Source organism: Brachyhypopomus gauderio, chromosome 17 (genome assembly GCF_052324685.1).
Source record: "Brachyhypopomus gauderio isolate BG-103 chromosome 17, BGAUD_0.2, whole genome shotgun sequence".
Classification (NCBI taxonomy): Eukaryota; Metazoa; Chordata; class Actinopteri; order Gymnotiformes; family Hypopomidae; genus Brachyhypopomus; species Brachyhypopomus gauderio.
The window spans coordinates 7,034,187-7,059,704 of NC_135227.1; the positions used below are offsets into that span (position 1 = coordinate 7,034,187).

The following is a 25,518-nucleotide window of genomic DNA, read 5'->3' on the forward strand; positions in this document are numbered from 1 at the left end:
AATATTAGGCATTCCACTTGTCTTCCTTAGGTGGAGATGACTTGAGATCCAACCATCTGAAAGAAAATCAAAAGGGGTACTTCCACACCCCCCACCCTCAGAAGGGTATTGTTGAATACCAGTTGCAACTGGACTGGACTGGATTTGACTTGCCTGCCATGACCTGCTTGCTCTCCCACATGGCAGTTCAATTTGCCTGATTCACTTTCCCTGAAATATGTTAGTCATATAATGACAGACTTGATAAAAATTACACCACTAAATGATCACCAATGGATATAATTTATCTTCATATTTGGCCTATTTGAAAAGCTCAATGGTTTAATTTTTAAGCAATTCTTTAAAATGTTAAATAGCAAATTTATGTTACATGACCATCTACAGTTGCCCTGTTTGTACTCTGAGTCATGGATGCCAACAAACATTTTAACAAAACAGCAAGTCACAGGGACGGGTTGAGTCAGAATAGTACTCCGTTGAAAATGTACTATGGTGAGTAACAGAGAACAGATCAGGATGGAGAAAAGAACAGAGCCTGTGAAGGTGAGGAAGAACAGAGAAGGAATGTTCGGTGTGGGGGTATCGAGACCAATTAGACGCAAGACTGCCTGAAGGGTTCTGGGTCACAGGAAGGAGTGATGTCGTCATAGACCCTCCATGTGTCAGTCTGGGAGCGAAGGTGAACTAGATTCCTAGAATAGTTTCCTTCTGTTTACCTGCTCCTTTTTAATCAATACCTCTTCTCATTTTCACATTGGCACTACTTCTAGTAAAAGTAAAAGTAAACTAGACCAAGACACTGTAAAAAAAAAAAAAAAAAAAAAAAAAAAAAGAACAGGACTCGAGAAACAGAAAAGTTTATCCCTTACATCTGAATATGAATGAGAAAAAAGAGCATGGACACAGGCAGGCAGATGCGATAAAACAGGTCATGGTTCTTTAACAGCACAAAAAGTTCTGGTTAGATTGCATTGATGGGCAAAGCAATGAGGTCATTGGTAATACACATGCAAGCACGCGCATCCACACATTTACCCACATGTACAACATGTACAAACATACTATAACTATAAAAACCACAAAGTTTTTTTTTTATAAAATTAATAAAGGTACTTTATAATCCCTAGGTTGTCTGGTCACACATTCATGAGCAGGATGTGTTCCCAGTGGGGCAGAAAGACCGTATGAAAGACTGCACTTTAAACTCTCATTGACTGAGGCCTACAGATCAGCCCTGCAGGAGTTCTGATCCGAAGTCCGTGTTATGGATGTTGGAGTTCAATTAGACAACGTTCGGGGGGTGGCTGTGGTTTGGGGTCAGAATCGGCCTCTGCCTCGTCCCCTTCCTCTTCCTCCTCCCCTTCCTCTTCCTCTACCACGGGTGTGGAGGTGGCCGGCGGCTCTCCTGATCTTCCTCCTCTCCTCGTGGTGGTCGCGCTCAGCCTGCTGCTGGTTTCGCTGTTTCTCAGTCTGAGCGGGGGGAGGGGGGGGGGGGGCGAGAGACGGAGGGAGTAGTAGACACGTTGGTCAGACACTGACCACAGCACCGCTCATCCATAAGGTCACTGAACTCAGAAAAGGCAGGATTCTGAAAGTCCGCATCAGATTTCCCGCATCCGTTAGCAGTCTGCTATCACACGCTGTTCTACGGAGTTCACCACTAATCCCTCACAGGAAAGCGTCACGCCTTTCTCTGGGATGACTGCTTTCTTCTTTCATTTTCAGACGGAAAATACGTGCCAGACGTCTGACAAATTCCAGACACTTTTAAGGCACATCCTTACACATGAACCCCCCCCGCCCCCGCCACCATTTTCTAGACGAATTCAGTACAACACCGCGGCCCTTCCAAACACAAAGGAGGCTTGAGGTGAGCTGTTAGCTGCCTTTGGCCTGTCCACCACCTCTCTGACCTCCAGAAGGACCCAGCTCTAGCTGCCATAGGACTGTAGTCAGCTAATCAGATAATCCAACATGAAGTTTGCTGAAGCTCGATATTAAAAGGTCATATTTTGGTTACAGGACCAACAAGGCATGAAGTCAGGCTCTCGCAGAAAGACGCAGACAGGAGAGTGGGAGGTGAGGAAGTGATGCAGGGCCCAAAGAGAAGTTCTAGAGAACTGAGGTAAATGAGGTCAACATGCTGGGAGACCAAAGTGACTGCCAACACAAGCCAGAGTCAGGTGAGAAAGGCAGAGACAGCACACTTCCCCTGCTCCACCATAACCAGCACTGTATTCCCAAAATCATCATTATCACAGACGCCTCCATTAGAACAAGCTAAAGAAAGAAAGACAGACAAAAAAAAAAGAGAAAGAGAAAGATCGAGCTTTGGGAGACTAGAGAGGGTCACATGGGAGATCACCATAAAGGCAACCACGTAGCAAAGACACAATGTTTTTCTCGGCTGGTTCCCGAGCCGTGTGTTTAGCCTCAGGTGTCTGCAGGGCTTACCGCATGTGCGGCATTTGCAAGCACTGGACGGGCAGGGTTTCCTAACTGGGATTAGCACTCACACAGGTGAGTGCCCTAAAACCGGTTCAAAGTGTTCTGCTAAACGGCTAACGGCCTGCTGGATCCACTGTGCCATTGTTCAACAGAAGTGTATACAAGACACAACAAATAAACTTGAAAACTTCTGAACACATCTTTGAATCCAAATCCATTGCTAACATCAACACCAGTAAGGACTTATAGGCAGTTTAATCTACATTTATTTTGAAGAAGTTTGAGCTGGTTGATGAAGCATGAGGTGTTGCCATGCACAACACTTTAGTTGGCTGCCGTGACATGACATTATATTTTGTCACACCCCAGCTAATTTCTTAGGCGTAAATGACTTTAATGGTACCACAAAACAAGGGCTAATTAACGGGGAACGTACCATGATGTACCTAAAGGGGTTTGACAAATGCGCAGTCGTAAATACTACTCCATACGTCGGTATGGTGTTAAGCACCGTGACAAAGCAGTAACAGCAGTGATGTGTTGTGATGTTCTGAACGTCTGCTCACCTTCTTGAGTGTGAAGGTCAGCTGCTTGCTTCCAATGGCTGCGTCAGCGAGATGCAACATCCCCGCTCTCTCCTCCAGTTTCACACGCTGCTCTAGAGAAGCTCTGGCACAGACAGAACAGACAGACGTTCATCTGACAGCACCGGGCCACAGACATCAACACAGCCACATTCACACAGGCTACGGGCACCAGCCACTGTCACTGTAACCACCTACAAAATTCGCTTTAAACAAGTGATTAATCATATATAATAAATCATTAGCATCAGTTTAGCTACTCGCGTCCTGTGATTTGCTCATGCTTTTCACAGAACTAAACCACAACACACACCAATCAGCCATAACAATAAAACCTCCTGTCTAATGTAAAACATTGCAACGTGATAGACATGATAAACTCTTACTTTTGCATCTTTTGTTTGCGCGCCACGTCGCCGAAGCTACGAAACTCCTCCCCATCTTTGATCTGGTAGAATCGCGGCTGGCCCCGCCCCTGAGCCGGGCCCGTGTGCGAGCTCCTTGGTGGGTTTGAACTCTGCAGGCTGGTGTTGCGGTCCTCCTGCCTCGTGTCTTTAAACCGGCGTGCTTTCTCCTCCGCCCTGAGGAGGCGCCGCTGCTCCCTCACCTCCTCCACCCAGCTCTTGTCGTCGTCGGAGCTCTCCTCTTCCTCCGAGCTCCCCCGGCCCTCCGCCTCCTCTCCCTCCTCATCGTCCTGACCGTAGAGATTGTGTCATTTACTGCATTTGCCAACACGTTGGTTTTTGAGCGCTCCGTCTCCGTAATACACCTCTGATGTAGTATCGGTCTGAGGTGCAGCTTGGGTTTGCGATATTAAAACTTAACGCAAGATTAAAACAAAATGGCAGTTACATGAAGAAACAAAGCTCTTGTCTTTTCAACGTGCTGGAGAGAGTCCCGCACCACGTCCTACCTTCTGGGGCGAGTCCTGCTCGGCTAAACGCTGGAGCTCCTGCCTCCTCTTCTGGCCCACCTTGGACACGATGGGGTTGAGCAGGCGGAAGTCCTCGCTGCGTTCATCCACTTGGTAGTCCGGGTTCTCGAACATCACCTTGAAGCGGTCGTCTCGAAGGATGCTGGTGGTGCCCTGTGAGGGTCGGAGACGTACGGGCGATGAGTTTCGTGCTCACGCGCTGCTGTCGGGGTAAAACTAGGTTCCTCACCACCATGCTCCTCACCTTGGCCTTCTTCTTCCTCGCCGCACTCAGAGCGTCTTCGTTCTGCACCTCCTCCATCAGCTTCATGGCGAGCTCTTTGTTCACCTTGGGCAGTTTCTGTCGGCGTGCGGACAGAGAGAACACGTGAGGGGGACTCGACATGGAAAGGCCTTTGATTTTATTCGTAAGAATGCATTGTTCACACAAAGGGTGTAGAAAGCCAGCTTCGTCACCTTGAGCTGGACTCGCTGGACTCTGGACTCTTCGATTTTCTGCCGGATCTTTTCCTTGCGGTACTCTTCATAAGCAAATGGATTTGTCATCGTCTTAACCTGGGAGACATTACATTTTTAGTACAGAGATATTACCCAATCAGCACTCATCAGCTGAAAGAAGTTTGTAGTACCTGTACTTTAATGTAATTGTACTTTACTAATTAATCTGAATTATTGATCATACATATACCTTTTATTTCCCCCCCCCACACAAGTAATCATACACACCTTGTGGTAAAGCCTGATGTCCATAAAGAAGCCATGCATGTAGGCCCTCAGCAGAGGAGAGCCAATCAGGTGGGTTAGGCCTGCGGAAACATAAGAAGCCGAGCTTTGGAGCTGAACAAAGTCACAGAGCACAAGCCCTCCAAAGCGTTCACACAGTGCACTGCTGATGTGCAGTGTCTCACTCTGTCATTTGGCTTTAATTAACTATCCTCCAACCATGTTGGAACTATGAGCGGTACTGTATGGTTTAAAAAATGCCGCAGCAGACCACACACACGCAGACACACATACGCACACGGTTTTGGGATCAATGAAACTGCTTGTTATCACAGTCATGTGGTATTGGGAGAAAGAGAAGAAAAGCTGGTGGAGACGGGTTACCGATCCGTCCTTCCACATACGCTGAGGACAAAGAGCAGGGAGGCGGAGCCCTCTGGCTAGCGCTGGACGATTCACCCAATCACAACTGCATTTGGGAACAGTAAGATCAAAAGGCAAAAGGCCCTCAGACAGTTTACTGCTGCAGCAGGCGTGCGATTTACAGGCAGGATCACACAAGGTCTGGCAGGACGCCTGCGGACCGGGAGAGGGCTTGGGTGGTCTGCCCAGACAACTCTGCAGCAGCCTCTGCTCAAACCCAACAGAACCCATCAGGGGGTTGAACTTATTTGAACAGTCACGGCATCCAAGGCCAAGCGGGCCGGTTCAGGTCGGGCCTCCTCACTCCACCTGACTCGCACAAAGGTTCATCCAGGGCTCCAAACTTTGTAACAGAAGGCGGCGGAGAGTCCTACGTGCGCAGCATTAAAAAGATCAGGGCATGGCACGCAAGGGACGAAGCAGAAGAAGAAAGCCGACTGTCACCAGACAGATCTATACCCCTCCTCTTTGGTCTCCATGTTATATAATGCCAGCATTCCACAGCTGTGGTGAAGGCCTCCAACCCCCCCCCCCCCCCCCCCTCCCCCCCCTGTCCTATTCTAGCCTGGTCTTCTGCTCTCCTCTCTGCTGCCTGGTGCCCTGGAATCATTTGATCCCTTTTCTGCTGAGGGCAGCATTCCTGGGATCTCCTTCATGGCTCCCCCCGACTATCCCCTCCCTCAACATAACATGATCTTCACAGATCACGTTCCCCCCACCACCTCCACCCTCCTACGCCACCTAATTCCACTTATTACTGCTTAGATTTCTAGGGACTTTGAAAACTCATTCCTCTCTCCTCAGCGCTCATTACCTTTAAGTACCCCGACCATCAAAAAGTGTATAATTATGTTAAACGCTGGCAAAATCACACCTACAAAAATGGTCGCACTCCAGTAATTACACCACAGAAGCCGCTTTGTTAACAGGAGTGATCAGAGCGTGGGGTGTACACACCAGGTGTGAGCGTTTCACTTCTCTTTTGTTGTGGTACCGAGAACGAGCAGGTGCCGCCAGTCCTGACTGCACATTATTCACGCGACACGACGGCGGAGCTGCTGACGAGGCCCGGCGGGACTTCACACCCGTGCTCCGCGAGGTCTATCAAGAGCCTACCTTTCCAGACTCAGATGGAAGAGTCACCTGAATTAGACCATCAAAGCTCCAATGGTTCAAATTCACCAGTCTATATATGTGCACGTTTAAAAAAAACACCAAAAAAAACACTAGTGTGAATATTTTAGGGAGGCAGCCACCCACTGATAAATGCGGTGCTTACTGTCACACGTGTTCAGTAGAGTCATGGCCTTTCAGAACACACCAGTCATAAATTAACAGAAGAAGGCACGTTACACACGAGCAGGGGCAGGACTGACCGAGGTTCTCCAGGTCCTTGCGCGTGACGAATTTGTAGTCGTCATAGACGGTGCTCTCTGGGTTCTCCTCCAGCTCCTCGGTCAGGTTGTCCAGGAAGGAGCACCAGCGTGGAGCAGGACCCAGGGCCTGAGGGACCAGCCCGGTTTGGAAGAAAGGGCAGGTCAGGCGGGAGAAGGAGACGTGGCATTATAGAACACGTTACGTCAAAAAACAGTCACTCAGCAAGACAGGCAGGTGACATATAAGACAAGGCAGCCAGCAAGAAACACCATCAACATTTAGTGTTGATCCAGAATGTGTTAATGTTTAAACGTGTGTCTCTGTGGGATGTGTGACCGTGTGTGAAAGACAAAGAAAAATGAAGAAATATGTACACAACAACAGAATGGCTCACTGAAGTGCACTATCACACAGCTTTCAAAACACACTGAAAGACGTTGCCCTAGGAGAAAACTCGGGAGATCAACCTGGAACACTCCTGCATGTAATCAAGGTCGGTGTTATGGAGGCACTCACGGGAATGTAGAAGGTGTTCATCTTGGGGTCTTCATTAGCAGTGAAGAGCATACCTTTAAAATAGAGGACAAAGGGGTAAAGGTTGGATTTCACAGTGAGTTGAGATTTCATTATCTCAGTGTGGATTAAACAGCACGGGTCGCCTAGATGATCGGCCTTCTGCGTTTGACCTCGCAAAGTCAGCACGTTAGGACGGAAGCCCAAACATCACGCCCACTGGCCAGGAACGGCGCCCACAGACACTCTGGGAACACGGTCAAAGCTCCTCTTAAATATGGTTACTTGTCACATGTTTGCAGTGCAAAGAACAGCTTTTCTTTTTTTTTTTTTTTTATTCGAACAACGGTCAGTGTCTAAATAAGTAGAAGTTACGTTGAAATGCACTGAGCCAATTTAAGAAGCCTCAGAAAACGTAGGGTTGAGTCTTAAGGTGAACTCACCTGAACCAGGATAAACACAAACATCATTGATGTTCGTTGGTGGTTCGATGGATGAGAACGCTTTACCCTGAAGTGAGGAACAAAAGTGTTCACACGCTTGTTTTGTTATGCAACTCTGCAGGCCAGCCACTTGTCCTAGGGGCAATATGGGTATTTTCACTGCTTTAGTGTTCCGTTATGCTCACGGTGTCTCTGTGCCACATCTTGATGATCTTAGAGTCTGCTGACATCACTAGGTCCAGCTGCTCGTGGAAATGGAGAGAATGGATGGGCAGCCCGTAATAATGGTCCTTCACCAGCAGGGGGCGCGAGGAACGCAAGTCATACTGCAAAACCTGGCAAGGCAAAAGAGGTGTGGTCAGGCTTCGCTTCTACCAGGTTTACACACACACACACAACCTGCTCTAACCTGCTTTTGCAAAAAGGGTCCGGGTTTTATGTGCTACATGTTCAAACTGCAGCTTGTGTCTGATCTTGTTTACTCTTACTGCTGCATTTTTGTTTATTTTTCATATTTCTGATGCAAACCTCCCACAATTCCTACACTGTTGAAAAGGTGAGCTATACAGGCAAGCGCTTACAATTAATCGCATAGGTGGCTACAAAATTGATAACACAGGCCACATAGCACTGAGATAATATCAACCCAACCAGATCCACATAACACTGAGATAAGTGTTGTTGGTCCAAAGTTATGGAACTCTGTCCCGCTGTACCTCCACACATATACATCATTAACTACTTTTAAGAAGCTTTTAAAAACTTACCTTTTTAGTATTGCCTTCTTAAATATGTAGGTTCACTTATGTGTATGTGTTTATGTATGTGTGTGTTTCTCTTTTCTCATCTGATAAGATAAATCTTTATTGTCATTGCCACTTTTTCAAGAACAACGAAATTGCAGCTTCTTTCCAATCCTTTTTCGTTATTATATAAACTCTTGTTGTTTATGTTCTTGTAAAGTGTCCTTGTGTGTCTTGAAAGGCACTTATAAATAAAATTGTATTTTTATTATTATTATTATTATTATATCAACCCGACCAGATCCACATAACACTGAGATATCATCAACCCGGCCTGATTCTCGGGCTGGTTAAAAACAGAGAGTCCGACACGTTAAGTACCAATAGCTCTCACAGAGACTGAGTGACCAAGGTCAAGGCCCTTTTCACATCGCCCCTCAACCCACATTCGGGAGGACAGCTGGGTGTTACTCTGGGTGGAGGGCTGGTTGTTACTCTGGGTGGACGGATGGGTGTTACTCTGGGCTTTACTCTGGGTGGAGGCCTGAGTGTTACTCTGGGTGTTACTCTGAGTGTTACTCTGGGTGTTACTCTGGGTGTTACTCTGGGTGAAATAAGGATCTCAGTGACCGCCGCGTCACTGCTGCACTCGTGTGTTCCTGCAGTCTTTTCGTGGACAGGTTAGAGAGCCAATTAGAATCCACAGCAGCTGATTCCAAGATGGAGCAGTTTGCTCTGAGCTAGAACAGATATTACTCTTAGGCTAAATGAGTTACTATCCTCACTGACACCACAGTAAGCCTCACCACGGACATAATTTTCTCCTGCTAATACTGCGGTCTACGTTACACAAGTTAACGGTTGGAAGCATAATCATAAAATGAGCCAGTATCCACAGACCTGTCCGGTGGTAGTGCCCACAGCCATACCAAGAGAACCGTTAAACCGGAGGGCACTGACAGCAGGCAAGCCTTCCACTCTGTAAAGAAACACACACACACACACACACACACACACACACAAACACACACACACACACACACAAAGATTTAGGTCTACGCAAAGTTGTGTGTTTTCATTTATTATAGAGGTCAGTCTGGGCATATATTACAGGCCTATTACTTTGATAATTTGTATTACACTAGTATACTATGAGGAAAAGCATTTGCCTACACTCACAGACCCTTGGGCCATTAAGCAGATAATGATTTAAAAGAACATTCATCATGGTGATTGTAAAGTTCACATTCTTTGTGAAAACAAGTATGTGTTTCATGAAAAACAGCTCCTGAGAATGGTATGTGAGCGTGGCTGCATGCTGCTTACTCCGTCGCCTCTGTCACGCTGCTCAGGGCGCAGTCCAGCGTGGCAACGCGGGCACGCGTACGAGGGTCCCAGCACTCCACCTTACCCTGTGAACAGCAACCCCAGTGTCAGGAGAACCAGCACTGCGCTAGTCAGAACACAACGCTACACCCACTGCGCTAGTCAGAACACAACGCTACACCCACTGAGCTAGTCAGAACACAACGCTACACCCACTGCGCTAGTCAGAACACAACGCTACACCCACTGAGCTAGTCAGAACACAATGCTACACCCATTGAGCTAGTCAGAACACAACGCTACACCCACTTCGCTAGTCAGAACACAACGCTACACCCACTGCCCCTTACCTCCACAGTCCCAGCAGCAAGCAGGTGGTGGACGGGGTTGATGTCACATACGTTGATCTCGCTGTGAACAGAAGAGCTTATTATTTTACAAATATGTCATTTCTTAACATGTTGTCAAGCCTACATGCATAATTTCAGAAATTGCACAATCTCAATCTGACCAGTGGCCAAATTGCACTTCTGTGTCTGTGTATGTGTGTGTGTGTGAACACACTCAGGCTTTGGGAGCTGCTGTTTACACAGGTGTCTGCAAACTTACTTTCACAACAGTAATGTTTGCACTAGGGGGCACTGTTGCCTTTGCTAAACCAGAAAGATACCCCAGCTATGTCTCCCCAACCCATCAGCATTTAGAGCTGCTGACATTAGACAGGCCCCACATGGGCTGGTCCAGAACTACAATTACCTATAAACATTTTTTCAACATGTCTGCACAAACACATTTACGTGCATCTGAATTAGCAGAACACCAGCCATAGACCTCCAAGAGCCAAAGCACCCACAATAGTGCTGAAGCGCCCTCTAGTGTCCGAACACTTACGTGGCATCCGTCTGCAGAGAATTCAGGAATCTGCCCTGTTCAAGGTTCAGTCGGTAAATCTCAGAGCTAGAGAAAACAGGGAGGATAAGAGGACTGCACTTATACAAAAGGCATCACACTACACTATAGACTGTAAAGCACTATAAAGCCCACAGACATAAACAGGACTTTTGTTCTTTTGTTTTAAAAAGATTTTCAGTATGAATGAAAGTGAGAAGTGATACAAAAACAATGATAAGATAAAGGGAAATAATTTTAAATATGGATAATCTTGTGTGTCAATTTTTTTACCTGGCCCCTACGAAGTACAGATCGCAGGATGGGTTGTGATAGGAGAAATCACGTCCAAATTTAGGAATGCGTGTCTTATAGTAAAATCCATGCTGGGAGTGGAACTCCACATAGCGGTCAATATGCAGAAACACCAGCTACACACACACACATACACACACACACACACACACACACACACACACACACACACACACACAGAGAGAGATAGAAACACACACACAAAATCATGAAAATGCTACAAAATAGACCAAAACATTTTAATTTATGTTTTTAAATTTGAAGCAAAAGCATTACCTTCGAGTAGTCATCAGACAGGATGTCAAAGGTCACCACTGTTGTTGAAATAAAGAAAATTTAATTTCATGAATTAACCTTTAATTACATTTTTACATTTTTATTTGTTTTGTTTAAACAGTAGCCAGACATCTGGCCTATCCAGTTATTTCACAGCAAATACTTTTAAAATGCATGTCCTTTAATGTGTGCAGCATTTACATAAATAAAGAAGCCCTTCAAATGCAGAGGTACCGAGTTTCTCTAGTGGCTGTAAAACCCAAAAATCTGCTCGATCACCTTTCAACAACAGACGTCCTAGGACAGATGCAGAATTAGCTCAAAACTAATATAACAGTACAAAATCTAAGACAAAAAGTGGAGCATACCCTCTCATTTACCCCAAATACATCTGCGTTCCAGTGTATGGCCCAGAATGGGGCGGGGCCTAACAGGAAGCGTGCAGACTTGCAGTTGTCTGTGTCAATGCAGGTTTGAATTATTAAGGCCAGAATCACTCATCCACTGCATTAGGCTTTCATTACGGAGAGGATTCCTCAGAGCTGCTGGAGTGTGCCCAGTCACCTGACACCAGCGTTGGCTTCCAAGGTGCTACCCTGGGCCGACAGGACCCTGTGGGTCTGGCAGGCTGAGAGCAGCTGTATGCTTTAGCTGTTTTATTTTCTTAATGTACCATTTTCATCAAGAAGTCCCATCGTGAAAGGCTGGTTTGAATGGGCTGGTTTATTTAAACACAAGGCTGTTAAAAGACAAAAGCTAAGAATGTCCATTCAGAGGCATGTGTGTCCAGGCCAGGTGCTTAGATGCATCTAACCATTCAAAACCTTCAAACTAACAGCCCAAACACTGTGTGGTAACTGAGGCATCATATCTGTAATCTAAAACAACATAAAAGGTGTTTTTGTTTCTGTTCTCCCTGAAGTCTCTGAGGAGCTTAAGAATCCGCCCTTCCTCGTCTTGAATGAATGTGAAATATCACTCCGCTCAGTCGGAGTCCAGCAAAAGACTCCTAGTCCACAACAGGAATCATCAGAAACATGGTCTCAACCGACTAAACATGAATTCTTACTCACTCACTCGTGAAATTTACACCAGAGGTACATCTGAATTTTTATTATTACCGATTGCAGCTGCAATTCCATATTGACTTAATAATAACCATGGAACTGTTATTTTACTGCAATTCACTAACAACCAGGAAGCCAGAATGATGGTGCAGCATTTGCAGCACTCACGCTGGGCAGCTACAGAAAAACAGCAGAATGGTGTAATGTTGCAATACACAACATTATATCCCCGCCATATCTTCCCTCAGGCTGTGACTCTGCTGAGCTCCACACTGTCACTATAACTGCATTACTGCACTCACTGCATTGTTACTCTACTTTATGTCCTAGTATTAAATCACTAACTTATTTCTGCACAGTTAGTGTTCTTAATTCATGTAGATCCACTGTATGTTATTTCTACACTGCATAATACATATTATGCTGCTCTGACAGTACACCCAACCTACATTTACATTCTCTCCACTCACAGTGTGTGTTTGTGTATACACACTGCGAGTGGAGAGAATGCAAATGTAGGTTGGGTGTACTGCATAGTACACACACACACACACACACACACACACACACACACACACACACACACACACACACACACACATGCAGCATATATACATTTCTACCACTCCAGTATCCTCAATTTCACATATAGTAAGCTCCATAGTATTACTTGTGCCTTCATTACTTCACTTTATATGTAATTAATACTGCTTTTTGCTTTTTGGTTAGATACTAACTGAATTTCATGGCCTCTGTATCTGTACACTGCACAATAACAAAGTTGAATATAATCTATATCAGCCATAATATCATTATTAATACTATATCTGACCCACATCGACCTTGAACAAATCTAAATAAACAACTCTTTACGGTAGACTAACGTATAGTTCAACATGCTTCCTCTGCCCCCAGTATAGACTGTAATACACTAATGGCAAAGTTGTAAGCAAAACTCTTACCATCAGAGTCCAAACACCTTTCAAACTTCAGTGACAACTGATAGGTGTCATAGCATCGAATCCTGGGTTTGTATGTACCTGGGATCATTCAAGACAAAAACAAAACTATTCCAATGTCTGATGGATGACAATAATACGATGATGCTAAAATAAAGTAATGCTTTCTAGGATTTTGCTGTCATAAGACCACTATTAAACAAGCAATTATTTTAGATACTTAAGTGCAGACCTGCAGCTAAAATATACTGGCCGTCTCGTGACACTTTGATGGACGTGCACACAGTGGGCATTTCAAAATCTTGAATGAGTTCAATCCTTCTCTGGACATCTGGAAAGTAGACCGGAAGAGATCAGAATAAAGAAAGTATACAAGCAAAACAAATATACGGATATATGATTATATCATTTGGGTGTTATAAAGAAGTTTATCGTTTTTATAGTTTGCCGTGCTATCAAGCAAATCGACTTTATTGAGAATAAGATGCACTCACCAACATCTCTCTTCTGTAAGGCTCTTTTCTTTCGATCAGACAACCACTGTACAAATATTTGGCAGAGTTTATTTGTACGTACAGTGGACCAAATATGAGCAATGTCAACAAATAAAATCAGACAAAAATGCCTTCTTTAAATCCACGTTAACTTTCCGCTAGACCAGTCCAGCAGACAGCTGGATCACACTGAACAGCAGACTGGTCCTGGTTCGGTGTGAGCAGCATTAGGACGTGCTCCTCACACCCAACACTGGGAGAATTCATCATCACCAAAGAGCTGGTCAGATCATAACTAAGCATGTCCAGTGGCTAGCCAGAGACAGCTAAGGGAAGCTTACCTCTGGGAGAGATTTTCCATGGCTCAGATTGTATATCTTCACATTATTTACACTGGATACCTGCATATTTAAAGTGGCTAAACTGCCTAATTAAACATAATATGAAGAATTCTGATGTAAAATGGGCCGATTCCAAATATTCTCAGGAGTCTCCACCGGTCCCACGTTGTAATGACAACAAGTTCTAGTGTTTGTCGATTACGGTCCGTGTGGATCGCGGAGCTGAAACATGTTGGTTCCTATGCCGTTCATCAGTATTTGCGCTGCGAGCATCGGCGTCCATTCCCCTACAGTCAACTGCACATGAATTCTGCTGTATTTTTCAAAAACTATGCCAACAACAAAACACAATTATAAGTCGCGTAAATTCAGTAGCTTAATGTAAATGTACTGTCAATTCGGATATTAAATGACCACTACGATTCCAAATAAATGTGGAATAAATAAAAATGGTGGAGTACAGTTGAAACATTTGCATATTTTTGTACCCTACATGATCATTTAATGACTGACTGAGCATCAATAAAAGCCTGGACTCTTGGACTTTTGATTAAATAAAATACAATTTTGCACTCTTTGTACAAGCAGTCTTAATAGGGTTACATGCATCATCTCCGGGGTTTGGTATACATATAGAGTAGATTAAAGCCTGGTTTATACTCGACGCGCCGCGAGCGGCGCGAGGGTCCGCGCGGCGAAAATGACGTAATCGCGGTGGCTCCGCCCGTGCGCGAGGGCCTCGCGCGCTGTCGCGGCGCGAGGTCGTGCACCTCCCGAATTTTGTAACTTCGCGCGCGCGCCGCGCTTCAGCGCGATGGACAAAGTCATGTTTGCCGGGTTCATACACCTATACAAGGTGGAATTAATGCACTTGTACGTCACTTTAAAGGTCAATTTCAATATTTCCCAGCACGTTAAACTTAATTAAGTTAAATATTTATACATGTACTCGAAATGAATCGAAATAATTCGCTTTTTTATCACATTAGTTTATGGTTGTTTATTTTCAAAACGCCCAATCTTAACGTCTTCACGTTCTCTCATGTGTCGCCCTGGAATTACAAGAGGCTCGTATTTGTTAACGTATCGTTTCGGACAACACTGCAAAGCCATATTTACGTTTGATGCCTGATGTGTATATATACGGTCTCTGGTCAGGTAAAAATGTTCTTTCCCCGTTTTTGCAGGGGTTTTTTATTCTCCACTGCCACCTATCGCCACCTATCGTTTCGGAGAACACTGCAGCGACGCTCGCGACGTTCGCGAAAGTATAAACGCCTACACCGCTCGCGCAGGGTCGCGCGAGGTGGGCGGAGCCGCGCGCTACGGTCGCTCGCGAAAGTATAAACCAGGCTTTAGCGTCATCCTTCGAACTGACTTAAGTGCCATTCGTCACGTGCCAGGATAGTCCGCCCTCTTGTCTGATCTTAAGGACTAGTAGGGTTAAGGTTACTCCAGCCACCCACATCACATTCTAACAGTGCTGGTTTACTGCATCCGTGTTAATAGTTATATCTCAAACTGGAAGCTTTCATTGTAAGGTAGGGAGTTTATTATTATTATTATTATTATTATTATTATTATTATTATTATTAGAGATCTTGAATTATAATGACAATTTAATTTAAGGCAAACTACGGTCGAGTGTTTTTGTCTGGTTTTTGTTTTATTTCAAAACATTCTTATCATGATGTACAATTCTCGCTAATAATGAGTTTTTTTTATTTATCTATTTATTTATTTTTTACAAATTTTTACAAATTACGGATAAATTAAAACTTTAGTTGTTTTTAAATTCTTCAAAGGGTTGTTATTTAATACATTGAACGTAATTATTTCAACATTATCCAACACCTCGTACCTATCACCTTCCTCCTACATATCTATAGCATATACTATTTGGTCATCTCAAACCACACAATTTGTGTTCTTCTCAATTTACAGAAGTACAGATGACAAACATGAGTTTTTTATAATGAAAGATTTTGAACAACAAGGAGATCATGACAGAGTTCTGGCTGGTCTCAGTGCCTCTGGACAAAGTCAACTCTCAGGCACTGGAAGATCTCAAACAGGCAGCATCGAAAGATAGACTAGGTACCAGCGTCCGTTTCCTCATCCCTGAACTTAAGGTATAAATCACAGGCACTCAAAGAGCTTACCATGTTGAATCAACTGTTCTTTTTATGAAATGTATCATGAACATCAACTTGAAAAAGCACTTCGTTTCATGTTGAATATGCATAAGTACATAAGGGTCATGAGAACCCCTTGTGTTTCTTGAGGTCGAGTGTGTTGGGATGCCACTAAATCTTTCAGGTTTCTGTGGCTTAGAATGAGCAGATTTCCCTTTTATATAATATCATTTTAAACCCACATTTATTTCACATCTTTCTTCACACACTTGATGGTTTTGATCTGATACAGACAGGATGGAATGTCCTCTAGAAGACATCTATCCCTCATGTTCATAGGACTTTATTATGGGTCTTAAATGTCTTATCTGTTGACGTTTGAATCTGAAGCATGTGTCTCAGCAGCTAGGCACCCTAGATGTGTTGCTGGGTGTGTGTGATGCCCTCGCCGGTCTGGACTCCTATGTAGAAGTGTAAGTCAATTCTCTGAATATTCTTTAAAATTTTTATTTGCTTGAATTTGAAATCCAATTCTATTTAAACTAGAAATTGCTTTAATATGGGAAATGTGGGTTATTTTACTTTTGAAGAAGCAAACAAGCATGTTTTCATTTAAACCTTTCAACATGACAGATTCTTGAATTATTATTTTCAAAGTTGAGGCCCCAAAGCTATATACAGAATTATTAAAATTCATTCTTAAAGTGATAGTAGTTTGATTGGAATGAGTCGTAGTGAGTCCCAGTCCACAGTACAGGAAACCCTGTACAGGAAACCCTGTACTGTCTGACAAAAAAAAACACAGGCAACTTTATCTCAATTACTGGGACATTTAAGCCAGCAGTGTCTTGTATCAGACACTCACAACGTTCCATGCGTGCTTGTGTTGCGGAAACTGTGCTCTTGCGTTTTTCTGACTTTTCTCTGTTTCAATATCACAATTCTTCCTACAGACATATGAACGCAAATCAGTGAAAATCTACTACATGATAGTAAATGCCATTCTAATTGGGTTATAGCAGTGATAACTTTTTTATTATAGTTTTATTACACTATAGAGTCTTCTGTGAGATATGCAAAATGTCCAGGATGGGGAACATGAAGTTTCCAAAAAGTTTCAAACATCATGTCTTGTTTTATACAAGACTTCAGTGTGTCTTGTGTTCTCATGTAGAGTAATGCGGAAATCTTCCCAGTGTATGGCAGAGATCACGGAAGAGTCCAGTCACAACCTCCTGGAGAACATCACAACAAATGGAGGTTAGTTTGTTGGTTAGTTAACACAGTCTCCTTTAAGCAAGTGGAGCTAAGAACACAGGCAACAGACCTCTGACATCTGCATAGTTTCCAGTCACCACAGCAAAGTCATCCAATGGATCCTATTACTTATGTATGTTCCAGCATAATTATTGAGGCTTTTCTAAGTATGTCTATTTGTGTGCTATACATTACATCGCTTATTGTAGCCTCAATCAAACCGTTATATTTTACTACTTGTTTATATTATAGTGGTATGAATTAAAAGTGGTATATGCTTGATGAGTTCAGGTACAAAAATATATGTTTTTTTTCCTTTTATCTACATTTTCTTTTGTACATATCATGAACATTTTACATGATTTTATATGATTTGTTCATATTCCTATCAGAGCACAGAACCCACCACAGAGTCCCACGGTCACCCCTCAAAGCTCATCTTCAGGCCTTGCAGGGTATTGTGAGCTACATACATTTGGAAGCTGGCATGTGTTTTGTTTTGTTTTTCCTTTTTCTGAAATACGACACAGAATGGTCAAGACTCATTCATCATAGCATTTTATTTTCATAGGAAACATTTGAATGAATTTTAAGACTAAGAATGGAGTGTCATTCCTCGTCATTCTACTGGGTGTTGTGTTGTGCTTAAGTGGGTTTAGTGCATGAGAAGAGGGATTTCTTTTCTGCCATGACACGCTGGTTGATATTTCAGTGGATCTGATTACATATGTGACAAAGTTCCAATGGGACCGATCCAAGTACCCCACTGTGCTGTCTCTCAAAACACTGACGGAGGTTCTCCTGAAGGTAGACATCCTACACTGACCTCATTATGTAAGGAGAACCAGCTATCATATGCTTAATGGCGTTAATATTCATGTGTGTGTGTGTGTTTGTGTGCACGTGTCAGCAAGTGACTCAGGTAGAAACAGAGTTGACGTCACGTTTTACTGCATATAATAATGTGAAAGCCAATATGCAAGGCCTTGAGAAAAAAGCAGAGTGAGTTCTTGCATTATTCCATTTTTCACATGAAGAACAACCAGGGCAAAAAACAACACTTAACTGATTTCCACTGTTGTGAACCACCAGGGGGCGCCTGCAGACTCGCGCTTTAACTCACATTGTGAAGAAGGAGGATTTGGTCCTTAACTCAGAGTATCTCACTACCTTAGTGGTGGTGGTGTCCAGGTCAGCATGTCTTTGGTAGTCCTTTTAAACAGTGGGAAATGCTTGCTTCTACTAAGTTTTTGATAGGTTAATCTCCTTTATCAGGAGCTCAGATAAGAAATTCTTATTGTCTCTTCAGAGAAAGCATTGGACAGTGGGAGAACACCTATGAATCCATGTCAGAGTTTGTGGTTCCTCGCTCCAGCAGGTTTGTTCTTGCCGTTTGTGGAGTGGTCCAGCTATGCAGTCTGCCAGGCATGACCGCAGAACAGCTCGTCTCCTTCACTTTAGCCATGGGTTAGGAGGTAAAGGTCACAATAGGGTACAGTTACTGACAGAAAGCAAGAGTTTGTTTCACTGCAGTCTGGTAACCGGTGTCCGTCTCAGTGTTTCTAACTGGCTCAGTTTACTCCCCCTTCTTCTGTAGTCAGCGTCAGATAACCTGTAGTTCAACATGTATTGGGATACATTCTGACAGCTTGTTTTAAGAACACTTTTATGGATATTTTTCGTCCATATTTCACAAAAATCTACTAATTGTAACAAACTCACTGAATGTTATTAGTTGTACAAAACTACTTTCTAAATGTAATGAAAACCACATCACAGTCCTTTCCTCACCGAGCGCACTTGTAAAGCTTTCCAGGATGCCCTAATAAATGAGCACTGTGTGCTACAGGAAACTTCTAGAAGAAGAGGATGCTGTAATTTTCACAGTGACACTCTTCAAGAAGGCTGTCAGTGAATTTAAAGGCAATGCCAAGAAACACAAGTGAGAGCCGCCACTACACCACACACCTTTGTGCTGTGAAAGAATGACTTGTGAAAAATGTACCACCATTTTGGATCCTGCTAGGTTTACAGTGCGTGAATTCAACTTAGTAGAAGCAGAAAGGCAAAAAGAACAGATGTGTCTCCTTAGAGTCGAGAAGAAAGAACAACATGTGAGTATAAATCTTGGAAATAGCAACAGGCAAATGGGTAAGAGTCCCAGAAAATTCACTTCAACATATTACTTCAGGTGTTGAGCCTCCTCTGGCTGACCTGCATGACACAGCATAAACCAGTAAATCCATGGCTAACAGTAACTTGTCCCACCAGGGAACATTCTTGTGCTGGCTAAAAGTAAATGTTAAGGAAGTGTTCATCGCTTGGATCCATGTCAAGGCTCTCAGAGTGTTTGCTGAATCAGTCCTCAGGTAGAATTTGTGAGTGAAAAAGCAACGTGCCTTAATGCTGCACAGAAGCTCTGTTGTAAACATGCGTGTATAAGACTGTGGGATTGTTCTATCAGGTATGGCCTGCCAGTCAGTTTCCAGGCAGTCCTGATCAAGCCAGAGAAGAAACATGCCAAGCAGTTGAGGGAGCAGCTCAACACCCTGTTCACCCACCTGGACCCTATGGCAGCTGCCAGCAAACTAGAGGTCAGAGTTTGACCTTTTTCATGCCTGAGGTCACGCTAACCTGTTAATGTAGCTGAGGACAATGCTTCTGTTTGCTGCTCTTTGACCATTATAGTGCCAACAAGGGATCACAATATTACACCTGGCTTAAGATCAGCTCAGAGTTCATTAAATAGTTTTCTTCTAGTCGGGCCCAGAGTATGTGGGTATCATGGCAGAAAACTCCATGCTGCAGTCAAAGCACTGTGTAATGACCCCTCTCCAACTCTTTACATGTTCTTATTATTATGGTGTCAAGGTTAATTGAACTGAAGGACAACCACCACTGTCCTACTGGGCATAATGCCAGGTTATATCATTGTGTCATGTTCTCGAGATGTGTCTTGCACCATTAGTTTTAATTAGACTTGTACTTTTGATCATTGTCATGGAATCCATGTGAATACCCAGAGAACTCCAATTGTGTAAATGTGTATGGTGCAATTTCCTTGTGAGCTGTTGCCACGTTTAACCTGGAGCGGTAGCGGAGACCGCTTAGAGTGAAAACCCTGTATGAAAGCCCGCCGGACTGCATGCCACTTGTGTGCTCTGGTTGGCATGGTCATAAAATATTGCTGCTTTTTAAAAATGTGAGTAAAAGGTGTTTAAACTGATGTTCTGGTTTCTAGGTGGGGCCTGATGAACTGGAGGTTAATGTCAGAGAACATGAGTACTTCTCCTACATCTGTTACCCCATCAACATGAACTCAGTGACCTCGAGCTAGCAGACAACTGTATGTAAATATATATATGTAAATATATATATGTAAATGAATACTATATAAACCAACAAGAGACTTTCACTTTATGGCCAGGCGGCTGGACCTGACTTGGAACTGAGATACACAGATACCCCCCTGGGTTTTATCTAGTTTTATGGACAAAAATGTAACAAGCCCAGAAATCTATCAGAGAGAAGGAGCGATATAGGAACCCTACAGCTCCCACCAGCATCAGGATCTGCAAAAGGTTGAATGTCTGGACACTATTTCTATTTACTCGCCCACAGAATAACGTGGCATGTGTATGACCTTTCCTTTGCTTATAGTGTTTGTGTCAACATTCCCTCATCACTGGTGCGTGTCAATTTGACAAGAACAGAACTCCCAAGGGTTTTTATAAACATGTAAAACAAATCACAGCAACTATGGAGACAACATTCCTGTGGCTGAAAATATTTTTGTTTTCCCGTCTGAATAAATAATAAGGCTCTCTGTGTCAATGCAGTTTTTTTTGCTTTCTAGCACAATCTAGAGGCATAAACATAAAAGTACAGAATAAAGAAAGTCAAAAGAAATGACATCCAAGAAGGAAGAAAAAATAAACAACCCCACCCCCACACCATATGTGCAAAATAAAGACAAAATATCATCACTGGAGCAGTATAAAAAGAAGAAAGTGTGCTCCCCCTGTTCCCCCATTTCTGCTAGACTATAATACCAGGACATGCCCACGTGGTTAAGGCACCGCAGCATGTGCAGAGCGCCCCCTGTTGGTCCCCCAATTAATTCTGACATCAGCCTGATGTGAGCCGTTAACAGCGGCTCAGTTCAGCTCTGGTGTAGAGTTGTATGAGAAGCCGCTGAAGCCACACACAGCTCATCTTTATCCAGTTCATCCAAGTCCACATCAGTGAGGTCAATGTCTTCTTCCACAGGCAGCTGGGGGGAGTTGGGGGATGGGGGGTAAGATTAATTGATCATGGATAAGGGACAAGCACTGTTGTAAATGTGTGTATTGGTGTTCAGATTCTCCAAAGGTCACTGTTATGATGTGAACATTGACCTAAAATACTGGACATCACAGATCCTATTAAAATGTATTTGCATTAGAAAGTATTAAAACGCTGATGCTAGGAAAGCACAATTCTTAACCATATAGCTATATATTGAATTGCAGAAATTTAATCCATTCAAGGGGCTACTGGTTAATTTCAGATCTAATATAGAGCTCATAATCTGTACATAACCACACTGTGACTGAAACGCTCGAATGAATCTCACTTATAAGAGTGGTCATTTGAGACAAGATGCAGCTCATTTAAATATGATGGCTCAGAGTTTCCAGAATGTGTTCCAGAATGAGTTCCACGTTTTCTTCTTATATTTGTCAGCCATCTTCCTCATTAAATCCAAATAGCCATTTCGACCTGATGCACCTGAGGAAACAGAAGGGGCAGATGTTTGCAATCCTGTGTCCTAATGCTCTTACGTGTAGTGTGGGAAAGGGGGCTGTGGCTTTGGTCTGAAAATACAGTACCTGTGTCAAGAATGTGAGGAAGGACTGCAACAATGCAAAGCTGGTAATGATCACAGGTCCTCTGGAAAACATCCTGGTTAATAATCTAAGGGGAGCAACAGCACTCAGTCTGCAACACCTCAAAAGTTTCTGACTGCAGTTTTACTTAGCTCAGTATATCGAATCCAAATCTGGTCCTGATTTGGTAAACCACTGGTTAAATGAACAGTTAAGTTTTTGGGTACATGGTCAGACTAGTAAAGGAAGAAGGTAAAAATGCATCTGGGACCGAGAGCTGGGATAAGAACACCTCTGCTGTTTTCTAAATGCTTTTCCAGGTAGAGTGCATGCTCAGAGTTCCAGAAGGCAGCTGGAGGGACGACCTACCTCAAACACCTCAGGAGGGGGAGAGTTTGTGGAGAACAGGTCCATGGCGTGGGCCACAATATCAGCCCGAGTCCTTCCTCCACCGTAATCCTTTGTCTCTTCTCCTTTACTGAAGATCCTAATGGTGGGAAAGCCACGAATCTGAACAGAAAGCAACCGATAGCGAATTTAACCAAAAGTTCTCTTGTTTCAAAGTGTTGTCGTGGGCTGCATTTGGATGCGATAGCAATTTCAAGGCAAATGTTTTTCCACGCTGGGCTCCTTACGCCATAACGACTGGCCAGGCCTTGGTGTACAGTGACAACCACAGCACCCAGTTTCACTTTGCCCTTTGTCTGTTCTTTGACCTCTGTTGCTGCTGTATTCCATTCTGGCTTAAGACTGGGAGAATAGAGGCATGTATGAGAGATGGCTGACCATGTCCAACATGGTCTATCAGCTGAAAACATATAAACAAACAAAAAAGAAAGAAAAACCCTGGTACAAGCTCACTTCTTGCAGTAACCACACCATGGAGCACCACCACATCCTTCTTACCGCCCGCTCGACTGCCTCCACCACTCAGCTCACAGCCAACACATCATCATTCAGGGTCACCATCCACACACTCAAAACAACTGCATCATACACAACACAGACCATCACAACACAATCCACAGGGAAACTTAGGGAATGACTAAAGCATATTTTAGTCAAGTGGCAGAACTATGTTTAATTTACGCTCACATAGACTACCATTTCCAGAGGTTAAATGGAACATGGACAAAAATGTCTGGCCCACAAAGATACCTTTAGACCGCCGAGTTGAGACGGGGACAAGAAACAGAAGCAGGCATGCCTGTCTGCTGTGTCCAGAACCTCCGGTTCATCCATTTAGTCGGACTTTCACCAAAGAGCGGAGAGCTGCCATGGCCCCTTCCACTATAGCCTGGCTCGTACGACCACCTCAGAGGAGGAAAAGGACAACAAAGCAAGAAGAAAAGGTTGTAGAAATTTTTTTTTTTCACAAAATGTGAAAATGTATGTGGAAAAGCAAATGCTGAACCTTGTACACTTGACAGAAAGAGAAAGTGGAGTTGGTTACAGGCCTGGTTACAAAACTAGCCATAATGAAACACTGACCTTGGTAGTCCTCTGGATTATTTTTATTGGCTCCAAAGACTTTAATGGTAGGGAAGCCATTGATGCCAAACTGACTGGCAAGGGCCTTGTGTTGATCTGCATCTACTGCTCCTACCTTAACAACACCCTGTAAACGCGGGGTTATGCCAAATTAACTAGCCAGCACAGCGACACATGCAAAGTTTACAGTTCTACGAGACTTACCTTTAAGGCGGTAGCAGCTTTTTTCCAGTCAGGTGTAAGTCTTTGGCAGTGTCCACACCTGTGGAGACAAACACGGTTATCTGCTCACACTTCCTAATGAGAAGTCCATATCTGTCTTATTCAAGTCAGGCATTCCCCAGTAAACTGTTCCATGAACTCAAGTTTAGTTGCTATTTTGTTAATCTCCTGAAGTAGCAAGTGATGCAGAAAGCACAATGGAAGGCTATGGTTGCGCGATCATCGTTTGTTTGATATTCTGCCTAATAAAAAAGTGTAAATAGACTCACCAAGGTGCATAGAACTCGATAAGCCATAGACTGTCACTTTGCAGCACCTGTTTATTGAAGTCTGAAGGGTTAAGATCTATTACATCATCACTTGGTGTGTAGAATCCATGAACGGTAAGAAACAGAGTTAAAGTCAGCACACCTGTGTGGAGCCCAACACACACACACACACACACACACACACACACACACACACACACACACACACACACACAAATCACAAGCTGAAAAATGTTCAGTGCATCAATATAACAAACAGATTGCTTGAGTCAAATTGGTTAACTAAATGAACACTAAGTGGTAAACTAAGGTTAAGTTCTTGTTTGGATATTAATCATCTTTTGCCATCACTAAACTACCTAGCAATAGGGATAGTAAAGCTTGGTGGTAATGCGGAAATCTTAAAAGTCCTTGAGCAGAACAACAACAACAACAACAACAACAACAACAACAACAACAATAATAATAATAATTCATTTTATTTATAACGCACTTTACATTAGGTAAATCTCAAAGTGCTAAACATACCATTTAACAATTCCATGTCTGCGAGCGTAACTTGAAAGCTGCTGATTGCTGAATGAACGGAGAGATCCGTCAAGGTTTCTTTGACCAGCGGCGAGTCAAAGTGTGAATGGAAACTTGCCACGTCTTGCTGTAATTGGTTCATAGGCGACTGGACCGCAAGTAATCCAGTCAGACATTTACGTGTGGTCGTGTAACAGAGACACTTAGGTGCAAGAGCTTTATTTCATTCTAGTATAGTCACACTTAATTGTTCCAACGTTTTAAAAGCTTCATATTTGTATCCAAGAGCACATTGATGACTTTATGTTATAATTTGTTTTCACACTAAACTCGACTTCATAAAAGTTAACTTCATAAGAGATAATTCTGGTTTATATCGCTATCTTTGACCACAAACAATTGACAAAAGTATGATACAGGACAAACCGAAATCTACATAAATAAGCAAACGTATTCGAAGAAACGTCCAGTCACTGGTGCTTCCATAAGTCTCCACTAGGAGTCTGTCGAGTACTAGACCACTAAAAACACACTTTGAATCAATAATAAAATATCAGACACAGGATAAAAAAAATCAAAAGTGCATCTTTGTCAGACCTACTGATGTTTTATTTTGTGTGGATTAAAAATATTATTCCTAAACACTTAACTAATGTGGTTATTTATATTAGTGTCTTAATTTATAAATCATGTTTGTGAAGTAAAATATGACATGTCTAAGTGTGATCAATTGCACAGTTCATTGGAATTAAATACAGTAAGATCCAGTGAGATTATTTAACTGTGGATGTGACCTATTTAAGACTCTGTCTGGGATTTTAATGTCTCTTACAAGGGAACAGATACTGTATTCATTACAGATATTTCATTGCATAAAATAATTAGTTGAAAGAT

General features: G+C 43.2%; 2 protein-coding genes and 1 pseudogene across 5 annotated transcripts; 1 reads left to right on the forward strand and 2 right to left on the reverse strand.

The window, feature by feature from the left end:
• Positions 1-841: 841 nt before the first annotated feature.
• Positions 842-14,130, reverse strand: nol10 (nucleolar protein 10). Its single transcript, XM_076978446.1, has 21 exons — positions 13,855-14,130; positions 13,514-13,559; positions 13,252-13,350; positions 13,023-13,100; positions 10,994-11,031; positions 10,697-10,833; positions 10,406-10,471; positions 9,865-9,925; positions 9,515-9,600; positions 9,089-9,167; positions 7,631-7,780; positions 7,446-7,512; positions 7,006-7,058; positions 6,489-6,615; positions 4,693-4,772; positions 4,423-4,521; positions 4,211-4,306; positions 3,946-4,119; positions 3,419-3,726; positions 3,015-3,117; positions 842-1,470 (listed from the first exon to the last, which is right to left on the reverse strand). The coding sequence occupies exons 1-21, from the start codon at positions 13,918-13,920 to the stop codon at positions 1,318-1,320; spliced, it is 2,166 nt and encodes a 721-aa protein (XP_076834561.1). The 5' UTR covers positions 13,921-14,130; the 3' UTR covers positions 842-1,317.
• Positions 14,131-14,509: 379 nt separating this feature from the next.
• Positions 14,510-21,080, forward strand: atp6v1c2 (ATPase H+ transporting V1 subunit C2). 3 transcript variants are annotated; one of them, XM_076978447.1, is made up of 14 exons: positions 14,510-15,395; positions 15,799-15,986; positions 16,392-16,462; positions 17,164-17,249; positions 17,639-17,701; positions 17,959-18,053; positions 18,157-18,248; positions 18,339-18,437; positions 18,556-18,624; positions 19,096-19,188; positions 19,273-19,360; positions 19,518-19,615; positions 19,711-19,840; positions 20,488-21,080. In XM_076978447.1, exons 2-14 carry the CDS (start codon positions 15,858-15,860, stop codon positions 20,581-20,583), a joined length of 1,209 nt encoding a protein of 402 aa, XP_076834562.1. In that variant the 5' UTR covers positions 14,510-15,395; positions 15,799-15,857; the 3' UTR covers positions 20,584-21,080. The 3 variants fall into 3 exon arrangements, with proteins under 3 accessions (XP_076834562.1, XP_076834563.1, XP_076834564.1); XM_076978448.1 differs by having other exon boundaries at positions 16,395-16,462; XM_076978449.1 differs by lacking the exon at positions 14,510-15,395 and having other exon boundaries at positions 15,879-15,951; positions 16,395-16,462.
• LOC143481150 (protein disulfide-isomerase A6-like) lies at positions 20,717-23,356 on the reverse strand (annotated as a pseudogene). The gene is made up of 7 exons (XR_013121963.1): positions 23,273-23,356; positions 22,976-23,048; positions 22,750-22,864; positions 22,484-22,624; positions 22,118-22,202; positions 21,862-22,016; positions 20,717-21,519 (listed from the first exon to the last, which is right to left on the reverse strand). The product of XR_013121963.1 is annotated as a protein disulfide-isomerase A6-like (transcript).
• Between the last annotated feature and the right edge of the window lie 2,162 nt (positions 23,357-25,518).